We start from the raw sequence: 22004 nt of genomic DNA on the forward strand, positions 1-22004 counted from the left end.
GGGAAAGAAAGGAAGAGAGTTTCAGGGAGAGGGAAGAGCAAAGGCAAAAATCCTCTTGCAGAAGGGAACATGGCTTATTTGAGAAACAGCTAGGAGTCCATAGTAGCTGGAGTGGAGTGGTAGAGGTAGAGAATGGAGGGAGGTGAGATCAGAGAGGCAGAAGATGGACCACTGAGGGCCATATGGGCTATAGTGAGGAGTTTGGGCTTTATGCTAAAAGCAATAGTAGCAGCCAACACCACAAACAAGGTCAAAAGGCACATCCCAAGCCTGGAAACAATTTTTCAAATCAGAGATAAAGGACTTGTTGCCTTAATATACAAAGAGCTACTACAAATCAATAGGAAAAAGACTAATAATCCAATAACCAAATGGGCAAAGGGTATGAACAAAAAGTTCACAGAAAAGGAAATACAGATGGCTAAACTACAACATATGCTCGACAAAATAATACACATTTTTCAAGAACACCAAGATATACAAACAGGGGCATACAAATAAAAGGGAATAAACAAATAGATCTAACTAGAAGAGGGCCTTCCATAGATCAGTGATGACGATGTACCTGAACTGAGAATGATTTATGACTTACTCAAGCAGTTGCACCTAAGGTCAAAGTGGAGGATGTGCAGCTTCACACATAATAAGAGAATTGCAGGTGACAACCACGATGAGATATCACTTTTTACCTGTCAAGTGGGCTAAAGTAAAAAGTGATAACACACAATGCTGGTGAGGTGGTGCGGAAACAGGCAAGTACATCTACTATTGGTGGGGTATAAATTGGTTCCACCTCTAAGAAGAAGTGGAGATCACTATCAGAATGGCAAGTTTTGACCTCTTGATCAAACAACTCCTGATACCATCCTCCAGTTATACTTGCCCTTGTGTGAGATGATGTTGGTACTTATTATTCACAGCAAAATATGAGAAATGATCTAAATGTCCACGACTAGGAGACTGGCTACAAAAAATGATGGCGCATCCAAACAATGAATGCTCTGCCAACCCTCAAAAGAACGTGTGTGTGTGATCTTTTTATGCTGATAGAAACTATCTCAAAGATATATTATTAAGCAAAAGAAGAATTACTTTAAAAGTATACATGGCATGTGAACGTTCATAGCAGTGTTATTCACAATAGCCAAATGGTGGAAACAACCCAAATATCCATCAACTGATGAATGGATAAACAAAATGTGGTCTATATATATACCATGAAATATTATTCAGCCATAAAAAAGACTGAAGTCCTGATACACGCCGCAACACAGATGAACCTCAAAAACCTTATGCTGAGTGAAACAAGCAAGACACAAGAGGACACATATCATATGATCCCATTTATATGAAATACAAGAATAGGCAAATCCATAGAGCAGAAAGTAGATTAGCAGTTTCCAGGGCAAGGGAATGGGGAGGGAGGAACGTGGAGTTGTTGCTTAATGAGTACTGGGTTTTCTTTTGGGGTGATGAAAATGTCTTGGAACTAGAAAGAGATGATGGTTGCACAACACTGTGAATGTACTAAATGCCACTGAATTGAACATTTTACAATGTTTTCAATGGTGAATTTTATGTTACATGAATTTTACAATATAAGAAAGTGTATGTTGCACACTATCATTTGTGTAAAAATGGGGGAAAGAAATACATATGCATGTTTGCTTGAATGAACATAAAACATCTCTGGAAGGACATGTAAGAAACTTTGGATGTCTCTGGGAAGTGAACTGGGTGGTGGAAGACAGGAGCAATAGACATTTTCCTGAATCTCTGGATTCAGGGAGGGTTTTATCCAGGTTGCCATGGAACAGATGAATCCTTACAACCTCCACTCCAACAGCACAGCGACCCCAGCAGAAGGAAGGTTCCCTCAGCATGTGGGTCCACCAAAATCCCAGGGACTGAGTCTCATTGGTCTGCATGGGTCCATGTCTACTCCTGGGCCAATCAGGGTTGCCCAGGGAGATGAGTCCCAGCACTCATTGGCTGAGCTTGAAAGGAGTGGAGTCAGCTCCTCCTGACTCTCATAGAAGGAGAAGAGAAAGTTACACACTGATGGGAAAACCAGGTGGCTGGAACCCATGGAAGAAAGGATGCCAGCAGGGAAAAGATGGGATGAAAGAAATCCTATGCACTCATCTCTGGAAACATGCCCCTTACCATTCCCCTTTTCAAGGAAGCTAAGGCCCAACTGAAGCCCCTGCTTCAGATGAGTGATTTCAGTCTGTCACAGCTGATATTGAAGGATGAGCAATGAAATCGACCATCCCACTTCTACATCCTAATCAGACTTTTACACATTTTTCTTGTCTCCCTTTGTTTGTATCCCAGAAACTTTCAATGCTCCTCAGCCCACACTCCTCCCACCCCTACTCCCAGTGAAATGTTGCAACTTCTCTGCCTTCCTGGTGCAGGACTCACCTTCTAGTTTCACACACTTCATGCCCGGGGGGATTGAGAGGAACCACTGGATTTGTCAGTTACCCCATCAGGACAAGGCTGAGAAGGACAGGCTGAGACCCACAGGTGGGTGAGTGGGGACAACTCAAGGGAGAGAGTGAGGGCAAGATGGGGGAAGGGAGAGAAGAGAGAGATTGGGGGGGGGTGTAGTCAGGAGAAATGAGGGGAGACTTCACATCTGGATCATTACCAAGCACTCCCAGCTGGGAAACATTTTGTTCACCAAAATGCATTTATGAAGTAATTACCCACTGGCTGCCTCATTTACTCATTCATCAAAAAAAAAAAAAAAAAAAAACCCCAACAAAGATTTATTGAGCCTCTGTTATATACTTTGCAGTCACTGGGACCTCAGAACAGCCCTGGTGCAGAGGAGGAAACAGCTCAGGGGTTTTGTCACCTGGTTACAGAGGCAGGATTCGAACTTAAGCACATCTGGTTCCAAAACTCACAGAAGGGTTTCCTTGAGGTGGAAGTGACCATAAGGAGGGCTTCGGAGGGACCCCGGTGTTATCCAGGCAAGACCTCAGAGCTGGGGTCTCCCACGGTTGGGGTGGCCTTGTTCATGGACTGTCTCCCCAGGTGGCTCTCAACAATGAGGAATTTGACTGGGTCCTGACTCCTTAGCACAAATTGCCCCTTAGAACCTAGAGCTCAGGGTGGATTTTGAGATTTAAGGATGTTCCATCTTTCCTGGATCTCTAAGGAGGGATGTGTGTGTGCCTGTGTGCGTGTGGCGGGGGGGAGAGGGGTGTTAGGGAAAGAGAGAGGAGCTCGGTGAGAATGGGTATGTGGTCTCAGAGAGGAAAAGGGGAACTCAGTGCTTGCCCAGCTCAAAGGACCAGAGCATGCCAGTGCCTCAGTTTGCTCGTCTGTACAGCGGCAATGAAAACCCCTGGGTGTTGCAAGGGTGTCTCATGCACTGCTGCTGTCTGCGGTATAGTGAGTGCACAAACGGAGGATGTCCAGCAGCTCCAAAAGTCCAGCTGTGTCTGGGGATGCTGCCTTTGGCTGGGCCCATCTGGTGAAGGGGCAGCCATTAAGCCCTGATGGGGCGCAGTTCCAGCCCATGGTGAGAAGTTCCTGAAAGCTAGGAAGTCAGTTGTCATGGGGACAACGTTGACAGTCTCTATGGTGACAACTTGGTGGGACAAAGGAAAGCCTAGGGGACAGGTGTTCTGTTACCTCAGATACCAGAGTTTTGTTTCCATGGCAACAGCTATGGGGTCCAGGCTGCCTGGGGGTGGAGCTTGCAGGGTAGCAAGGAGCTGGGGAACAGGGCAGCCTGTTTCCATGGTGAGAGCTGGAGAACTGAATGTTGGGTCTCTCTCTGGATAGTTGCGGGGGAGGGTGGTTCCCCTGGCTGTTGGTCAGGATGGGGACGGCAAGAAGTGAAATTGTAGGTCTCTGGGGTGCAGGCGGTGAGATGTGAAATGTGTGGTATCCATGGTTACAGCTGAGGAGGGAGGCACCACCTCCACGGGTGTGACTGATGAGGGAAGGGCTGTGTGACTCTAGATGGCAGGTAGAAGCTGGGCTGGTCACCTTCGTAACAATGGCAAGAGGGGTGGCTTGTCCATAGCAAGTGACATGGATTTTATGGGTCCCTGGGCCCAAGGGGATGGTCTCTTTGGTGACAGCCAGGAAAGGGGCCATCAGGTGGGGGTGGATTTGCTCCCTTCAGAGAGATACCTGAGGGGTGGGGCGTGGCCGCCAGTCATGCAGGCCAGATGGGGGCGTGTCAGTCTGTTTTCAGGTGACAGACAAGGGTGGTCTCCCCTGGAACTGGAAGAGTGGGGCTGTTACTCAGGAAACTTCGGGGGACTCACGACGACGGGGGAAGAATGGGAGTACCCAACGTACAGTCACCGTAAGGGAGAGGACAGGGGCTCACAGCCTCCATGTGACCACGGAGGCATGGTCACCTGGCGAAGTCTGAGGTTTCCGGTTTCTCTACAGGCGATGGGGAGGAGGATCCAGTGTCCAGGTGACTGTTAGGGGAACTGTCTTCAGTCTCCAGGGAGATGCAGAGGGCTTGTGGCCAGTCTCCAGATAACCCCGGGGGTCCAGCCTCCAGGAGACCTCAGGAGTGGTTCCATCTGTTTCCAGGTGACCTTACGAGGCCTGGCAGATCTTCAAGGGACCTCAAGGGTCTCTTGGCCTCCAGGGGTGTGTCGAGGGAGGAGGGGAAATCCACTGTCTAGGAGAGGTGGGGCTTGGTCAGTTTCCAGGGGACTTGTCTCCCAGGACTGGCTAGTCTCTGGGGACCTCAGGGGGTGTGGCCAGTGTTCAAGGCCCTCAGGAGGCACCGCAAGGGGCGTGGCCAATCTCCAGGGGCGGAGTCCGTCTCCAGGGGACGGCAAAGCATTTGGCAAGCCGCCGAGCGCCCGCCCCAGCGGTCCGCACCAGCCATCTGCGCCCGGGGCCTAGACGCGCAGCGGGGTCCAGGCGGCGGGATCGCGCGCGCCTCCAGCCCAGCCACCGCCTCCGGCCCAGCCCCAGCCCCAGCCCCCGGGTGCAGGGTCCGGCGCGCCGGGAGCCCGGTAGCAGTAGACGCCGAAGAGGCGGCGCGTGGCGTCCGGAAAGCCGAGGCTGCGTACGCCTGGCCGGCGGCCGCCACAGCGCGCGCGCGGATTCACGATGGGGTAGCGCGCGCTCCCGTCGGCCAGCCAGCCCGCGGTGCAGCGGTCCAGCAGCTGCAGCTTCCACGCGGCGAACAGCTGCCCCACCTTGGCTACGGCCGCGCCGCGCGCAGCGCACGCGCGCGCTGCTCCTGAAAAGGGCACTGGCCGCAGCGGCTTCAGGAAGAACACGCGCCCTGCGATGGGGTGGGAGAGTGGTTAGGGCCGCTACCCGGACCCCGCCTCGGGATTCAGGACGCCCTCCACCGCCTGCAGCCCAGGACCCCAGCCTCAGGATTCAAGAACACCCCTTCCCCTGCGGCCTGGGACCTCAGCCTCGGCCAGGGCAGTGTTGGTGCCAGGCGATGCCTGATTGCTACGCCGTGGCTGTCCTGGGGGAGGGATCTCCTGGTCCAGACCCCGGAGGGCCGGTGTGAGGAGGAAGGGCAGAAGAGAGATAATTGTGGGGTGGAGGGTGGGAAAGGGAGACTGAGAAGTAGCGGGACCCAGGAGAGGCCAGTCTGGGGGCAGGGCCTCATGGCCGGGGCCCGGGCTTGCAGTAGGCGGGGCCTACGCACCCGGGAGGTTGGAGGTGAAGCAGAAGGCGTCGTAGCGTTCCTCGGCATTATGGCGGTAGCCGTAGTTGCGCACGCCCCCGGAGGCGCCACCGCCGGCCCCGGCGCTCCCGGCCCCGCCCAGGCCGCCGCAGGGCTCCCGGGGCTGGCTCACCGGGTACTGCACCGAGCCGTCGCGCAGCCAGCCCGCGTTGCACCAGTCCAGGCCGTCGCGCCAGGCCGCGTGCAGCTGCTCGGCCGATGCCAGGATGCCGTCCTGCTCAGCGCATGCGCGCTGCGCCTCCATGAAGGTCAGCTTGTAGCGGCCTCCACGGGGGTGGTAAGGGAAGACCACACCTGGGAGGACACACGGGCGTCAGATCCGGCCCCCCAGCTCGCTACCCCCCGACCTGACATCTGGGGTGCTGTGTGAACTCTTCATCTTAGACCTTCCAGTCCTCATGGCCCCCTTTGTCTTAAGCTTGGGATTCACTTGACCCTCCTCCTTAACGTACTTAATCATGTCCACTGCCTTTCCCTTTGCTTATGTTCTCTCCACCTATTGAACTCCTATTCATCCTTCAAAACGCAGCTCCCACAACCCTCCTCCATTCAGTCCAATGTGCTTCTGAGATTCTCCCAGCACTAGGACCTTCCATCTTGTTAAGCCTTGAGTCCATGGAGCTGGGAATGTGTATGTCCAGTGCTGACTCCCCAACACTGGAAGCCCCTGAAATGTTGACCCTGGGGAAGGATCCCTTTGATCCTCAGCATTGTCCAGAACAATTGGTTTCCCTTCCACCTTCAGTTCTTACAAATTGTCCCTCATCGGACTCACAGTCAACTCTGCTCACAAGGGTTCTGTGTATCTGTGCTGGAAGGGCAGACCTTGGGGGTGAGTTGGGTACTCTCAGCAGATGAAGGAAGGAGCCGAAGAGGGCCAGAGAGAAGACCTGGAGCCTGACAGATAAGAGTTTGAGTCCTGGCTCTGCCACTCACTAGCATGTGCCCTGAGTAAGGCTGTCACCTCTCTGAGCCAGTTGCTCATCTGCTCGTAATAGTGTCTCTTTCAGGGTTTTTGGGAAAATTAAATGAGAGACTGCAGAGAGCTCTTCAAGCACCGGCACATAGAAAACGCCCAATAAAGGAGAGCTGCTGCTGCTGCTATTGTTGCTATTTGCTATTGTTTGGAAGTTCAGCAAGTGAGGACTCTGAAATCTTTCCTAGCATCTTCTAAGGTGGACTGAGGAAGCAAACTAAGTGGGAGAGAATTCTTCATAGAAAGCCCACCTCCCAGCTCCACGGTCAGCCAATCAGAGCATCCCATCTCCTAGCCACAGTGATTGGCTCGTGGGTGGGCATGTGACTCAAGCTGGGCCTATGAGGGACAACTCTGGGACTCTGGCTAGCACTAGGAAATCAGTTGCTAAGCTGGGAGGATGGAAGCCTGGCCCTACTTTTCTGTTCCTTCAGGGGAAAGCTGCCGGAGGAAAGCGCATCCAGGGTAGCAGAGCTGAGGGAGGGATTCCTGACATAGAGTGAGTGCCTGGATCCCACCTACCCCTGGATTTTCCAACGTCCTCACTACTGACATTTTGGACTGGATCATTCTTTGCTGTTGGGGACAACATTCTTTGCTGTGTGTTGTAGGATGTTTTGCAGCATCCCTGGCCTCTACCCACTAGATGCCACCAGCAACCTCCTTCTAGACGATGCCAATGTCCCTGGCGAGCAAAATCACCCCACATCAGAACCATTACCCTACACCTGCCTCCCCCCCCACATCCTCTAAATTCCTTCAGGCCAACTTGATTTGGTTTCTGTCCCGTGCAATACTCTCCCTCTCTCCTCCCTTAGAAACGCGTGGCATCCTGCTCACGAGCTGGTTACCTTCCAGGTCGAGCTTGACCATACCAGTGTCATCCTCCAGCTCATTGGTGACCTCGCACTCATAGCGCCCATAATCCTGCAGTGTGACGTTTCGGAGAACCAGAGAGGCGTCCCCGGGCCCGTCGCCCTGCAGCTCTGCCCGCCCGCGGTAGCTGCCAAACGCCCGGTGCTGGGGGCCCAGTGCCACGAAGACATCAGCAAAGGCCAGTGGGTCCACCACCTTGGTCCACTTGAGGCGGACACCGTCGTGGCCGTGGGCCGCTGCCTCGTAGTGGTAACGGCATGGCAAGACGATGGTGCCACCTCGATGGCTGACCACCTGCCCCGGCGCTGTCTGCACCACCACCGAGCCCGACTCGCCCTCTGCGGGCGACCAAATAGGGTTCAGAAGAGGTCCCGGGGGTGGGGCTGGGGACCCTAGGGAGGGGGACCCTGAGGAGGGGATGTAGGAAGAAGACTCGGGTGGGGGTCAGGAAATCAGCTGGATAAAGGAGTTTAGGGAGGGAACTGGGGAGGGGCAGGGGACTCAGAGGGGGAGGAGCTGTGGGGGACTGTGGCCGTGAGGAACGCCCAGCGCCCTCCCCCCTCCATGCACCCAGGCGATCACACTTGGCCACGGCTCCTGCGGGGCAAGACCCGCTTCAGCGTCCCTGACTCACCAAGCACATGCACGACCTTCTTCCGGCCGCGCTGCGCCCCCGCGGGGGCCGTGAGCAGCAGGACTCCCCAGGCCGCGGCCCAGAGCGCGCCGGGACCGAGGGCCGCCCGAGCACACACCTGGGGGCAGCGGGGGGCTCAGTCCAGCCTCCTGGCCTTTGCCTGTCAGAGGACCAGCCCCCTGGCCTTCCTTCCCCGCGGCGAGGACTTCTCACCTGCCGAGGCTCCCAGCCGGGCCAGGACCCCAGAGGACTCCCCCAAGGAGAAGGCTGGCAGGCCCACCCTCAACCCTCCCAGGATCTCTCACCCTCGCTCCTGCGCAAAGCCCACGCCTCAGACTCACCCTCCCTTAGTCCTGCGCGGGCAACCCGCCTGACCCCCTAACCCCAACGTTGAAGGCTTGGAGTCCCGCCCCTTCTTTCTCCGGCCCAGACCCGGGACTGGGGGCGCTGGGGAGGAGCTGGAGCAGCGACAGCGGCAAGGTTATCCGTGCGCCAGGAGACTGCAGCAAACCGAGCGGGGGCGGGGTGGGGGGGGGGGGCGAGGGAATGGGAGAGACAGGGGGAGGGAGAGATAGAGGGCGAGAACAGGGAAAAAGAGAAAGGCAGGGAGAGATGGAGACAGCAGGGAGAGACAGAACAGAGAGAACCAGATGGAAAGAAGAGGAAGGAAAGACGGAGCGAAAGAGATGCAGAGGGGGACAGAGATGCAGAAGGACAGAGCCTGGAAGGGAGAGAGAGAGCAAGAGGGAAAGAGACACAGAGAAGGAAACACGGGAGTAGGGAGAGACAGAGAGACTCAGAGAAAGGGAGAGAAAAGGAACCAGGAAAAAAAAAAAAGGGAGAGAGAAGTCGGGAGAGACGGAGAGGGAGGAGAGGCAGAGAGTTCGAGAAAGAGGTATAAGAGGATGAGAAGGGATGGGAAAGATCGAGACGGGGAGAGAGACTGAGGAGAGAAACACCAAGGGACCTGGATTCAGAGACACAGAGAGACAGAATCCCAGAGACGGACCTATAGGGACCCGCGCCCGCCGCCGCACTCACCATCTTGCGGGTGCGGCCCCCACCGAGCGGCCCCTTCGCGCCGAGACTGCGCTCCCCCGCACACCCAAGGAAGGACTGGGCAGGTCCCTGCGGGCGGCGCAATCCCGGCGTCTGCCTGCAAGGGGAGGAGGGAAGCGGCGGGGGGGGGGGGGCCGTTAAAGGGAAAGCGGCGGCAAGCGCTACACGGAAAGGAAACCTGGGTGCGGGCGGCGGACAAAGGACCTCGCTCGACAGTGAGTGCAGAACCAGGTCCCTGCTGGCTGGACTTGGGCCCGCGGAGGTACTCTCTGGGCCTCGGTTTAACCGTCTTTAAAATGGAGGAGGGGGCCTGATGGAGTCTTCCAACTTGGACGCCCGGCGTAGGCAGGGGGCTGAATAACCTGGGAAAGGAGCTTGGCCTGCAGATCTGTTTTCCTGTTTGTCACTGGGTGACAACGCGGGGTCCTGGGCTCTGGCACCCAAAAGGTGCTCACGCTGCAGGATGGGGGCCCCACAACAGTCACACACTCTGCAGAGGGGACACACAGCAACAGGGCCAAATCGGACTCTGCCCCTCACTGGCTGTGGGCAGTTGGAAGAGATGCTTGGTCTCTCTAAGCCTCAGTTTCCACTTCTGGGCTATGGACTGCTGGTTCTTTGGTGAAGATCCAATGGCCATGGGGTCGGCCCCGTGGCCAAGTGGTTAAGTTTGCGTGCTCTGGTTCAGCGGCCCAGGGTTTCCCGGGTTTGGATCCCGGGAGTGGACATGGCCTCGTCAGGCCATGCTGAGGCGGCATCCCACATAGCACAACCAGAAGGACCTACAACTAGAATATACAACTATGTGGGGCCAGCCCCATGGCACAGTGGTTAAGTTCAGCACATTCCACTTAGGCGGCCGGGGTCTCCGGGTTCAGATCCCGGGTGCAGACCTACACGACTTGTCAGCCATGCTGTAGCAGCGCACCACATATAAAGTGGAGGAAGTATGGCACAGATGTTAGCTCAGGGCTAGTCTTCCTCAGCAGTAAAAAAGAATATACAACTATGTACTGGGGGCTTTGGGGAGAAAAAGAAAAAAAAAAAAAGAAGATTGGCAACAGATGTTAGCTCAGGTGCCAATCTTTAAAAAAAAAAAAGATCCAATGGCCAGACTACAATAGGTGCCTAATAAGCGTTGCTAGAGTGTTACTAGAGGTGGGGAGCAGGGGAGTCTGATCAAGCCCTTGACCCACTCTGCGACCCAGTCACCCCTGAGCCTGGCCCTTCGCTCAAGTTCAAAAATGGAATCAGGAAACAATGAGCCCTTCCCCTGACCCTCTGGCTGCCCCTTCACCCTCAGTTTTTCCAAAATATGAGCCAACTAGACAGCAGAGGCAAGGTTCTGGGCTCTGTGGTAGAACTAGCTGGGCTGAGACTTGGTCCCTAGCTCAGCCAGGACCTTCAACTCCTGCAGCTCAGTTTTCCCATCTGGAATACGGGTTGAGATCCAGCGTGCAGCACCCAAGGTTAGCCCCTGGCATGGTATGCAGTGGGTGGTTAATAACTGTGCCACACTATTAGTTATTATAATTTATTGACAGAGCTTGGATTTCAAAGTGACCTCAGGCAGGTCTCTGGTCCTCTCTGAGCCTCAGTTTTCCCCATCTGGGAGATGGAGCCGTGCACACCAACCAAAGGCAGACTTCTGCTGTCCAGCACCTCCAGCTCCTGTTGGGCACGCTGGCAGTGATAGGTAGGCCCTCATGGGGTCAGAGAAGCAGGTCCCTCGTCCCTACATCCTGAAACTCTCAGGCAGCAATATTTTGGGCATCAAGAGGGTTTTTACTAAAAGCATCCATGGCGGGGGATGATGGGTAAATTCTGGGAAAGAGTAGAAGAATCCATGTGGGATTGGTGTACCCTGACAGTTCAGCGTGGCTGTGGCCCTCTGTGCTTGGGTCTCCCATCCCACCCACAGGCCTGAAACCACCATAGCCAGGACCAAAGACACCCAGAGACATACCTCCTGCCTCTAAAAAACCCAACCCACCCTTCCTGGGGCAGGGCCTGCTAAGCATGTACACGGAGTCCTGGGGAGTCCCACGGCCCCCTCAGTGCTGCTTCTTATGGTGGGCTGGGGGGCCGGGGGGTGGGCGCAGGAAGAAGGCAGGCCACCGCAGGCAGCGATAGGCCAGCAGGTGGGGGCCCAGCGCATACAGCAGGTTGCACACGAAGAAGCAGGCCCAGGTGTCATCAGGTACACGGTAGGTGAAGGGCGTGCGCAGGTGCATGGAGGCACCCATGTGCGAGAACTGTGCCTAGTGGCCATACAGGGAGGATGGGTGTCAGGAGCCAGAAGAGAACAAGTCCTAGCATCACTGACATGCCACCCCGGGGAGCCCTGAGCGTCCCTGTCTTTGTTTCGCTGGCTCTGCTGACCTGTCTCCCCTCTCCAGTTCATCTGTCTGTCTCTAAATATCCTTGTCCCCACATGTCCTGTCTTTGTCCATCTGTCTGTGAGCCTCTCCCCAGCTGCCTGACAAGGACCATCTTCAATCCGTCTGCTGGGCCCTGTACCCAATCTCTCTGACCTGGGTCCACCTCCTCCTCCTGCTCTTCCCCGCCCCAGGTAGATGCCCGTGACACAAAAACCTGTGGAGTCTACCTCATAGATGTCCTCCAGGTCCCCACTGTACTGGCCTGGGCCCAGGCTTTATCACTTCCCATCAGGAATCCAGAAACAGGACCCCAGCTCTGATGGGGCCCTCCACTGCTCAAACACTTCCCACAGCTCCCCATCATTCTCAGCACAAGCTCCCAAGCTCAGAGTTCAAAGCCCTCAGCATCTAGCTACCAATTTCTCTTGCCTCTGCCTTTAGCCATATTACAGTTCTGCTAAGTCATTGTCCCTGTCTGTGCCTTTCCTCATGCTGTTCCCATTCCTGGAATGCCCTTCCCTGCTGGGAGAACTCATACCCATACGTCAAAGCCCACCTCTATGCTACCTCTTCTGGGAAACCTTCTCCCTCTGGAATTCCTCTCAGCCCCTATCCCTTTCTCTCTCCAGTTCTGATCCCAAGAGGTTGGAGGTGTCTGTGTCTAGCACTTTCTCTCTCAGATTAGAGAATCCTGGGATACTGAGCTGTGGCTGGGGCCTCTGAGGGGCCCAGCATCACCTTGCCTAGGGGGTGAGCACAAAAGCAACTGATGGGCAGGTAGAAACTTTCTTCCCTAAGCACCTGCCCACCCCACCCCCGCCCCACCTCACCTGGCCAATGGCTCCAGCAAACACTAAAGCCCAGTCAGGCAGCCAGGAGCAGCCGGGAAAGATGAGGGCATAGGCAGCCAGGCCATGGAAAGGCAGCACGTAGAACATGTTCACTAGCATCTGGTGGGCACAGAGCCAATGAGTGAGCAGCTGTCCCAGCCAGGTTTCCAGAGACCCCTGAAACGGGGGCCTCAGGAAGGATCTGGCCAACCTCATACCCCACCCAGGATGGAGGCTCTCTGCACATCCCAACCCTGTGCAAATTGTTCCTCTCTTTCCCTTGGGTATCCTCCCACATACACATACATACACTGAGCCCACTCACCTTACTCCTGAAGTGGCATGTGACCCTTTCCTGGCCAATCAGAACACCCCAGCCCCCTGGCCATAATCATCAGCTCAATGGTCAGATGATAATGGGCATGTGATTCAAAGTGGGCCAATGAGAGCCTGCCTGAGACTTGTGCTTAAGCTCTAGGGAAATAAGGGCTCATATTGCTCTGTGGTGGCTAAGTAGGGTAGACGGAGGCTTGGAGCTGCTCAAGGCTGCCTCTGCCATCCCACAAAGGGACTACCTGGGAGTGGAGCCCATACAAAGAAAGCAGAGCCCAGAGACAGAGCTATCTTTGATCTCCTGGATCCAGCCATACCTGAAGGTCATATCTGTGCTTTTTAGGTAGAACAATAAATTCCATTTGTGTTTCTGCCAGTCTGACTTGTGTTTCTGGCACCTGCTTCAAAGAGGCCCAGTGGATCCCCACCTGTGGCAGGACTGTGACCCTCTCCTCCCACCCGCCCTCTCACCTGCACCTTTGGATAGGCCACAGGGTCCCGCAGGTATGGCTCATACTGATAAATGTAGACAAAGCAGGCATCTGTGGGGCAGTCAAGAACCACCTGGGGTAGACAGATGAACCAACAACTGACAGACCTCACCTCAAACATCCCTCCTACAAGAAGTCTCCACCCTCCCACCCCTTGCTCCGGCCCCCCCCCAACCCTGGTTCTCTCCCTCTGGCTGGGAAATCACAGATATCTTTGCTCCCCCTGGATACACTTTGGGGTTCCTCCTGCTCAGCCATCCCCACATCCTGGGCTGCCTTCTCTGCTCGACCTCCCAAGACCTTCCTATGAAGCTTTCACTCTGCCTCATGGATCCGCCTTAAAACCCCCTTCCTGTGTCAAGAGCATTCTGGGCCAAATCCCTGGGGTCAGGAGCCTAGCAGCCTAGGGAGGAAAGGGGGACATGGGAAGAAGGCTACAGGGAATGGAGTTTTGCATGGAAGACTCAGGTGAGACTCGATGAAGAACTTCTGTGGATGATCAGACAGGACAGCAGTGGCCTTTTTTCACTTGGTAAAGGAACATGTGTGGGAGGGGTGGGCTGGGGAGCAGGGCTGGAGGTGGGCGAAGTGTAGGCTGGCCAGCACAGACTCACCAGGCCCCGGAAGAGGGTAAAGAACCCAGCAAGAGTGAGGTAGATGATGAGGGCCAGGTCAACTGGGCGCTGTAGGAGGCCCTTTCTTTGTTCCTCCTGCACCTGCACATGGGGAAGCACCAGCATGAGAAGTCTGGTATCCAACAGGCACTCAATAAAGGCCCATCCCTTCTTTCCTAATGACCAAGGAGATCATTCCCAAGAGACAATGTTTTTGACCAGAGACAACTCAAATGGGGGACATTCTGGCATGTTGGCATGAGGCCTGCTAGGGGCAAGGCACTCACCACATTGGGGGTGCAGCAGGTTGGTGCCTGGGACTGGCTGAAGACCCTCACACCAGCCCAGCATGGGACCAGCACATAGGGGATGGCAAGGAAGAAGGCGGGCCTAATCTCTGAGCTGTATTTGCCTGTCATGGTAGGAGAGAGGGCGTGTCACTCAGCGAGGATCTCCCAGGCCTGGCCAGACCTGTTAGCTGTAAGTCTTGATTCTTAAATGCCATCCTTGCAGATGCTCTAACATCTCTGACGCCCCATTGCCCATAAGATGATGTCCATGCTCCTCAGCCTGGCCTGCCTCAGTTTACCTTCCAGATATGGGTACACTTCAGCTGTTCTTTGTTCCCCCTGGATATACCTTGGGGTTCCTCCTGTTCAGTCATCCCCACATCCTGGGCTGCCTTCTCTGCCTGACTTCCCCAGACCTTCCAGTGAAGCTTTCACTCTGCCCCATGGATCTGCCTTAAAACCCCCTTCCTGTGTCAAGAGCATTCTGGGCTAAATCTCTGGGGTTAGGAGCCCTGCAGCCTAGGGAGGAAGGGGGGACACGCTTCCACCCAAGAGGAAATGGGGAAGGCGGGGGCAGGCTGCTGGCTGAGGTTGTGCATAGACAGGCATGGGGGGGAGGCCCTCTACAGGCACTGGGGAGGGGATGGAGGACCCAGTGGGGACCTCCAGGTGCAGAGCAGTGACCCAGTCTGCGGGGATGGGATTCCTCAAAGCTGAGTCTTTACCAAGGATGTTTCCTGGGAGGAACACCAGGACGCTCATGACGAAGGATCCCAACCAGTAGAGTCCAAGGTTCCGGTACCTCTTCCTGGGTGATGGATGGAGAGGTGACCAGTAGACACCCGTCCCCTGATCTCAGAGCCCCAGCCAGGGCTCAGGGACCACCCTGGGCTCCTCAGCTCTGGGTCCCTCCAAGATTTGCCCAGGACAGAAGGGACAACAGGTAGTTGAATGAGGGAAGGAACAGTCACATCCTCTATCCAAGGACAGAAGTGTCTGCCCAGGCACCAGGTGGTACAAGAGAAGAGAGCTGACCGTCACTTACACCTGCAACATTCCCCACACCCTTCTCCTGCCACCCCTGGCTAGAGCCCTGGAGAGCCCTCCTGATTTCCCCTACAGACACTTCTGCCTCCACCCTGGCCTGGACCCCACCTGAGGAATTCACCTCCTTCCCAGGGTCTAGGCGCGAGCCCACCCACCCCGCACACCTTCTGCGGATGGCGCCGGCCATGGCCAGGTAGAGGAGGTAGTGAACAGTGCCGTCCCAATAGCAGATGAAGACTCCATGCGCGGTCCGCAGGTACGGATCGCCCTGCGAGGGCAGGCCCAGGGCTCAGACTGGCAGCGGGGCAGGGGGAATCCCAGGCCGCCCGCTACGTACCTCCTTGGTGTAGAACTCCATGAAGCCCACCGCATAGCCATCTTCCTGGAGAGCGATAAGGAGGTCTACCACCGAGGTGAAGGCGAAGACAGCGAATACTATGGGGAGAGTGGGCGTGGCACGGCCCGGGTTGGGCGGGGCCTGAGGCTGCGCTCAAGGACCCAGATTCCAAGCAAAGACTGCGCCCAACTGCTCCCAGTCCCCACTCCGTAGGTCACATGACCCACAGCCCAGCCTCATGGGGAGGCACAGTCCCTGCCTTTGGGGGTTCCCAGGTTGGGAGAGGCACTGTCCCTGCCGTCAAGGAGATTCCAGAGTGATGGGGAGGCACGGTCTTCAGGGGCTTCTGGTCTGATGGGAAGACACAGTTCCGGCTCTCAGGAGCCACAAAGTCTGAAAGGGGAGGCCCTCTGAGGTTCCCCAGTCAATGCGGGTTCTCCAATGTCTCTGAGGTTCTCCAGTCTGATGGGAGCCCCTTCAAGGGCCCTCAGTCTGATGGAGGAGGCCCTTGCTCACACGGTTCTCTTCCATAGGACCCTCCCACTGACTCACCAGCATAAAGCGGGTCGTAGTAGATCTCACCGCGGGACAGGCTGTAGATAGCCACAAATAGCAGACCCAGGATCAGGGCGCTCATCAACACCACCCCCAGGGGGCTGTGGAGGAGAAAACCAAGTCAGGGACGCCGGGCCCAGTGCTAAGGCCCCACTCCACCCTGGTGAGGGCAAGAGCAGCCTCTGGGAAGCTCCAGGTGTCAAGGCTGAAGTGTCTGTCTGTCCAGGAATGCCATTCCCTGAAACTGCCCTTTCCCATCACCAGGCTCTTGCCCCAGCTGTTTCCCTCTCCTGAAAACTCCTTCCAGAAGTCTCTTTACCATTTGGTAAACTCCTACTCATCCTTCAAGAGCCGTCTTTCATGGCTCCTCCTCCAGGAAGCCCTCCCTGACTCCTCAAAAAGAATCATTGCCTGACTTGGGCCAGGTACAAAGGGGGCATCTGTCAACACCTTCTGAGTGTATGATTTATCCTATCATTTGCTGGAATATGTTTGACTCAATTTGCTCAGTCAGTGGTTCAACAACGTGGATCCCCTCTGTGGCCAGATCCAGCTCTCACGCCTGCCAGAGGGTCTCCAGTGCTTGGCTCTGTACACCTCACTATCTGAAGCTCCCGACTCCTCTGGGCTAAAGTCCAAATGCCTCCATCAACTCCACCCCACCTCTGCCCTGATCTGTCCTCACCAACCTGATAAGGCAGGTCACCCAGTTGTACAGATAATAGAAGCCAGGTCTCTGGGCAGCCCCCAACAGGTGGGTGAACCAAGGCCCAGAGAGGGCAGGAGACCTATCCAGGGTCACACACTCTCACCTACACTCTCTCCAGGCTCCTACCTTGTGAACCCCTCTGATCCCCAGGATCCCCATCCTGCCCCCTCTGACCAACAATGACAATTATAATAACCAGATGAGACTGCACCAGAGTCTCTGCACACAAGTCGTAATCCTTAACCATAACTATGGGATGAGATCTAGGACTATGTTCATTACACAATCAAGAAACTGAGGCTCCCAGAGGCAACCTGGCTCACCCAGGGCCCACAGGGACAGAGCCAGGAATTTGTCCCTAAGGAGCCAACCCCACAGTCAAGACTCCCTCTACTCCATGTCTTAGATTGAGCTGGGTTTGGAAGTGTGAGGAGCTTGCAGATGCCTGGTACACACTGGCTGGATCCACAGGGCTGGGGTTTCGGGTTAGGAGTCAGGGACAGGGGAGGTGGCAGAATATAGGGGAAACTGAGGCTGGGACAGGCTGTGCCAGCCCTTAAATGAAGAAAGTCTCAGACCTGAGACAGGTAATGGAGGGACCGTCTGGAAGGGGCGGTGGAGCAGAGCATATGTGTGGCAAGAGCCAGGTCACTGGAACCTTGTCTGGGGCAATACTTTGACCCTTGGCGACTTTGGAGCCGGTGCTGGGCACATCCCTGGGAAAACCCCAGAAACCCTCCAAACCCTGCCCTGTGGGGGGCTCTGCTTCTCAACTTCCCTTCTCCCCAGGCCTCAAACGTGCCACGAGCGCCCTCACTCCCACCACACAGCATCCTGGCCCGCGGGAAGGGGACTTCCGGGTGAGGGGGTTTCCTCTAGCTCAGCCTCCACCTTCTGGGGCCAGAGGCGCGCGGGGTCGCAGGGTTCGAGAGAGCCAGGCCCGCCGCCCGCGCATCCTCCCTCCCCGCCCCCACGGCCCGGCCCCGCCGCCCCCCAGGAGGCCGCCCTCGCCCTCCCGGCACGCACTGCGAGAGCGCCGAGACGTGGTTGAGCGCGTAGGACACCGGGAGGGCGCCGAGCGACAGAGCCGCAATCTTGCCGGCCAGCGGCGGGATGTCCATGGTGGCGGAGCCCGGACCACGGCTCAGCGTCGGCGCGGCCTCTAGGGCTCTCAGCAACTCCGCGGCGGCGCTCTAGGCGGGGGGGTTGCCAGGGACCCAGCCTGGCCCGGCCCCGCCCCGCGCAAAGGTCGCCCCCCGCTGCGCCCTGGTCCGGTCGCCGCAGCCGTGACCTCCCTGAGCGCTCCCGCGGAGCCTCCGAGGCCCCTCCCCCTCTACACCCTCGTCCGGCTCAGCGCGGTCCACACTGGCCTGGCCGTTTCTGCGGCCCAGGCTCAGTTTCCCTCTTATTGAAGGCTAGAAGACGACGCCTCGGGATGCTTCTGCTCTGAGGCCCGGGGCTGCGTCCTAGAGACCCCGGGCCAGCAACCTCATTCTAAGGGAATTCGTTCTCCAGGCCTCGTTTTGCACTTCTGCTTTCTTCATCCTAAGGCGCCAGCGTCCCAACCTTGACCCCGAAGGGGACCCTTTTTAACTCCCCACACCTCTTCCCCCCAGGATCAAGTGGTCATTATCCGTGTGCGCTGATGGAGGAACCTGACCTAGTTGGGTGCAAGTCCTCTTCAGTGCCCTTGGATTTGAGATTTCATGCCTGGCCCCAAACTGAAACACGTGTCTGCGTGTGAAGCTTTGACTGGTTCTGGGGCCATCTCAAGGCAGGTAGCCATAGTCCTGGGTTGAGGGTCCCTTAGAGGCAGTGATTCTGTGCTGTGTTCCTTCCATGTAGCCTCCACACCTTGTGGGCAGCTGAGGCTGGGCTCACTTAGCGGGTGGAGGGAGGGGGCTCAAGAGGCAGGCTGAGATTAGGTGGGGATGGAGCCACCTTGGTGAGGAATTTGGGAACAGTGTTCCTGGCAGGGAGGAGCTCAGGCTTGTGGCTGAAGCAGCAGAAAGGAGGAGCCTGGGGTTGGGGTGTGGTGGGGACTTGGGAGGGTTCTGAACAGCTTAGAGGAGGGGGAGATGCAAAGGGGGCAGGGGAGCTGGACCAGGGAGAGGGCTGTAGGGTGGGGAAAGGTGGCCCAATGTCTTTGTCACGCCCTCCGACCAGCCTTGGACTCTGATACTTGTGGCTGCTGGAAACAGGGTGAGCGGTCCCCACCTGATTCCTGCCCCGGGGCACCCACAGTCTGGGGTCAGGAAGATTCTAACCCTCACCACCACCTCCAACCAGGGCCCTTTCTCCATGCAGCCCCTTAGCCTTTTGTCAGCTGGGTCCCACCTGTAAGCCTCAGTGACAAGATGGTCTTCTGGCCACCTGCCTGACAGCCTCCCTCCCCAGGTGAGCGTTGCCCGTGGGGTGAAGTTCAGGTTCCTCTGGGCTGACCTGAGGCTCCAGTCTCATTTCTTGACCTTTCCCAACTCTAGCGGTGCCAACACCCCACAAGCCTCTCTCCTGTCTGCCAGATGGACCCTCTCATATTTTCTCACCCCTTAAGGCAGATCCCAACATCCCCTCTTCCAGGCAGCCCTCCTTACCACCCCAGCCTCACTTCTCCCCCTGCAGGGCCAGGGGTGTCTGGTCCAGCCCTGTCTAGGGGCCTGGCCTCACACTCTGTGTCTGGGAGGCGCTGGTACACACACACACAATTTGGAGGCCTCCTTTTCCAACTTTCCCCATGGCTGGAGGTCAAAGTCCATGGGCTGAGCCTGGCAAGCCTCCCGGACACTGATAATTCAATGGAATGGTGACCTTGACCTAGATGGCAGGATGCCTGGGACTGAAGCCTAGGGTCCCCATCATTGGAACCTCTGGCTGCCCAGAGCTACACCCTTGTGCTTGGGACCCAGGCCCCCTGTGCAGCCTCCACACACAGGCTTGTGTTACCCCTTTACCCTGTGCTGGGCACAGCAGCCACGCTGGGGAGAGAGGGTAGCATGTGTCACCCCAGCCTGGGCTCTGCTGCTGAGACTCCCAGTCCCTGGACTCCCCGCTTTGGGACACTCCTCAGGCTGCCTCCACCAGAGCTCCTGGTTCCTCTTTATAGCATTTATCAATTCAGACTATGTTAGGGGTTCACTGCCACGTCCCCAGCAGACTGTGGCTGCCCAGGAGCACATCTTGTCCATCTGGTTCACACAGTTGGTGTTCAGTATTTGCTGAATGACTGTGTCAATGCAAGCGGGCCCAAGAGCCTGATCCCAGCTTGTGTCCTCAGAGCCCATGATCCTACAGGAGTTGAGCAGGACCCACTGGATACGTGTGTGGGGCAGGTGAGTGAGTTGTGGGGGCCCCTTGGGCCTTGATACTGCAAGCATGGCTTGCAGGTTCCTGAGACCCGCCTATGCTGCTCACTCAGCAGCTGCAGCTGAACAAGATCCCCAGGTGGCTTCTGCACAAACATGAGGCACCGACTGGAGCCGTGGGGAGCTCTTGATACATACCTTGGTCTGGGCCACCCACCCACCTCCCCTCCTCCAGGAAACAAGTGATGTCTTAGCATGGTATATCTGTCCATGAAGCTATCCTCCAAAGGCACAAGCCCCAGGGACTCCTGTGTCCCCGACACTGGCGGGACCCAGGGCAGTTGGGGCAGCCTGGGCTGCAGCCATCACCAGCAGGGCTTGCTGTGTGTGGGGCCTTGTCAGTGCCACCTGCCGGTGAGGCAAGGAGCACAGGAGTGCCCTGCTCCAAGACCCCTCCCCAACCTCCTGCAATGCAGTGCTAGGCTGGGAGGTGCCTGATGCTCTGGGCCCAGCTGCAGCCAGATTTGAGCTGGCAGGCCTGCCACCCCACCCCTTGCAGAGGAAGCTTCGTGGGTCTAGCCCCCAACTGCAACCCAGGCCAACGGGGGAACCCACAGGCAGACAAGGGGCCAGGCCAGGTGGTTCTCCAGGATTCCCAGGGTGCTGGGGCGCCTTCACAGCAGCAGCCCGTCCTCATCTGCCCAGCCTGGCCCTGCTGCTAAGGAACAGGAGGGGCTTCTGGCAATGGCAGGACCAGGCTGCCATGGCGGGCAAGCACTGGGGCTTTTAATACACGGCACAACACTCAAGACAACGGGAAGGACAGGCAGAAATGCAGGCTGGAACAATCCACAGTTCAAGGACGGTCAGTCGTTTGGAAAGTACATTTGTGCAGTTTCTCCAGAACACTCAGTAGTAAGGCCGTCTAGGATTGTTCTTTAGGAGGAAAAAGAGATAAAAAAGGGGAATAGGTTAATAATGCTAAAGACAAAGAAGTTCTTCCTGTCCAGAACCTTGCAGGGGCAGCTGAGCTGAGATGAGAGGGCAGGCTCTGGGAAGGTGTGGAGGCTCTAACGCAGGCGGAAAAGTGGAGGGGTGCTGGTGAGACCTGGCCTAGCTGGCCCAGGGAAGGAGGGACCCTTCTGTTACCAGCACCGCTACCCACTAAGATAACTATGAAGAACCATGTGGCCCAGCCAGACGTGGTGTGGGGGGATGGGGACACGCACCAGGGGGTTGGGCCGGAAGCGGTAGGCCAGCATCATCCTCTTGCGGAAGGCCTCGTACTCGTCATCCTCCTTAGAGAGCTCGGCTGGCCGGTCAATGCCGAAGCCGGCACCGTCCACCGTGGTGGTGCCCCTGCAGGGAGGCGACAGTACAGTGTAACCAGGGGGGCCAGGCTGGTGCTAGCTGGAGGGGGGTGCAGGCCCTGGGCTCAGTGGCAATGCCCCAACACAGCTCAATGTGGGGGCTGTGCCAGGCTGGGTGGCACTTACATGGGACACACCTGGCACTGTGGGAGGATGGGAGAGCCCGAAGTGGCCCAGCCACCAGAGTTCACACCCCTGACTCCTACCCAGCAGGACTGGACCCGAGCCCTGGGCCTGTGTCTCCAAGTGGGACTCCCCTGACCCCACCCCCAGCATCAGAGCTGCACTCACTTGTTGACCGGGTTCTTGATGCCCTGGCCCTCTGAGCCCAGCCCGTCACCCTCCTTCCAGCCCATCTTCATCAGCATCTGGTAGCCGATGTTCTCCACCGTCAGCTTGAACTCCTTGTACTCTGAGTAGTCAGGCTCACGGCCCTCCTGCAGGGCAAGGAGGCAGCCGTCATCCATCAGGGCTGCAGCCATCCCCAGTCTCAGCT

General features: G+C 56.8%; 3 protein-coding genes across 4 annotated transcripts in view; all 3 read right to left on the bottom strand.

The window, feature by feature from the left end:
* Positions 1-1330: 1330 nt before the first annotated feature.
* HAPLN4 (hyaluronan and proteoglycan link protein 4) lies at positions 1331-9364 on the bottom strand. Its single transcript, XM_023625542.2, has 5 exons — positions 9232-9364; positions 8191-8308; positions 7532-7894; positions 5666-5998; positions 1331-5284 (listed from the first exon to the last, which is right to left on the bottom strand). The coding sequence occupies exons 1-5, from the start codon at positions 9232-9234 to the stop codon at positions 4893-4895; spliced, it is 1209 nt and encodes a 402-aa protein (XP_023481310.1). The 5' UTR covers positions 9235-9364; the 3' UTR covers positions 1331-4892.
* A 1405-nt stretch (positions 9365-10769) lies between these two features.
* TM6SF2 (transmembrane 6 superfamily member 2) lies at positions 10770-18167 on the bottom strand. The gene is made up of 10 exons (XM_001503465.5): positions 17863-18167; positions 16125-16228; positions 15573-15670; positions 15400-15503; positions 14914-14996; positions 14186-14310; positions 13899-14000; positions 13265-13357; positions 12461-12580; positions 10770-11510 (listed from the first exon to the last, which is right to left on the bottom strand). The coding sequence occupies exons 1-10, from the start codon at positions 17955-17957 to the stop codon at positions 11304-11306; spliced, it is 1131 nt and encodes a 376-aa protein (XP_001503515.1). The 5' UTR covers positions 17958-18167; the 3' UTR covers positions 10770-11303.
* Positions 18168-20874: 2707 nt separating this feature from the next.
* Positions 20875-22004, bottom strand: part of SUGP1 (SURP and G-patch domain containing 1) — a 37183-nt gene continuing 36053 nt past the window's right edge. For both annotated transcript variants that reach the window (XM_001503469.5, XM_070246718.1), the window contains 3 exons: positions 21800-21945; positions 21368-21497; positions 20875-21074 (listed from right to left, as the gene is read on the bottom strand). In XM_001503469.5, coding sequence (XP_001503519.1) covers positions 21048-21074; positions 21368-21497; positions 21800-21945 — 303 coding nt within the window. In that variant the 3' untranslated portion in view covers positions 20875-21047. The remainder of the gene's footprint in view (positions 21075-21367; positions 21498-21799; positions 21946-22004) is intronic.

Source organism: Equus caballus, chromosome 21 (genome assembly GCF_041296265.1).
Source record: "Equus caballus isolate H_3958 breed thoroughbred chromosome 21, TB-T2T, whole genome shotgun sequence".
NCBI lineage: Eukaryota > Metazoa > Chordata > Mammalia > Perissodactyla > Equidae > Equus > Equus caballus.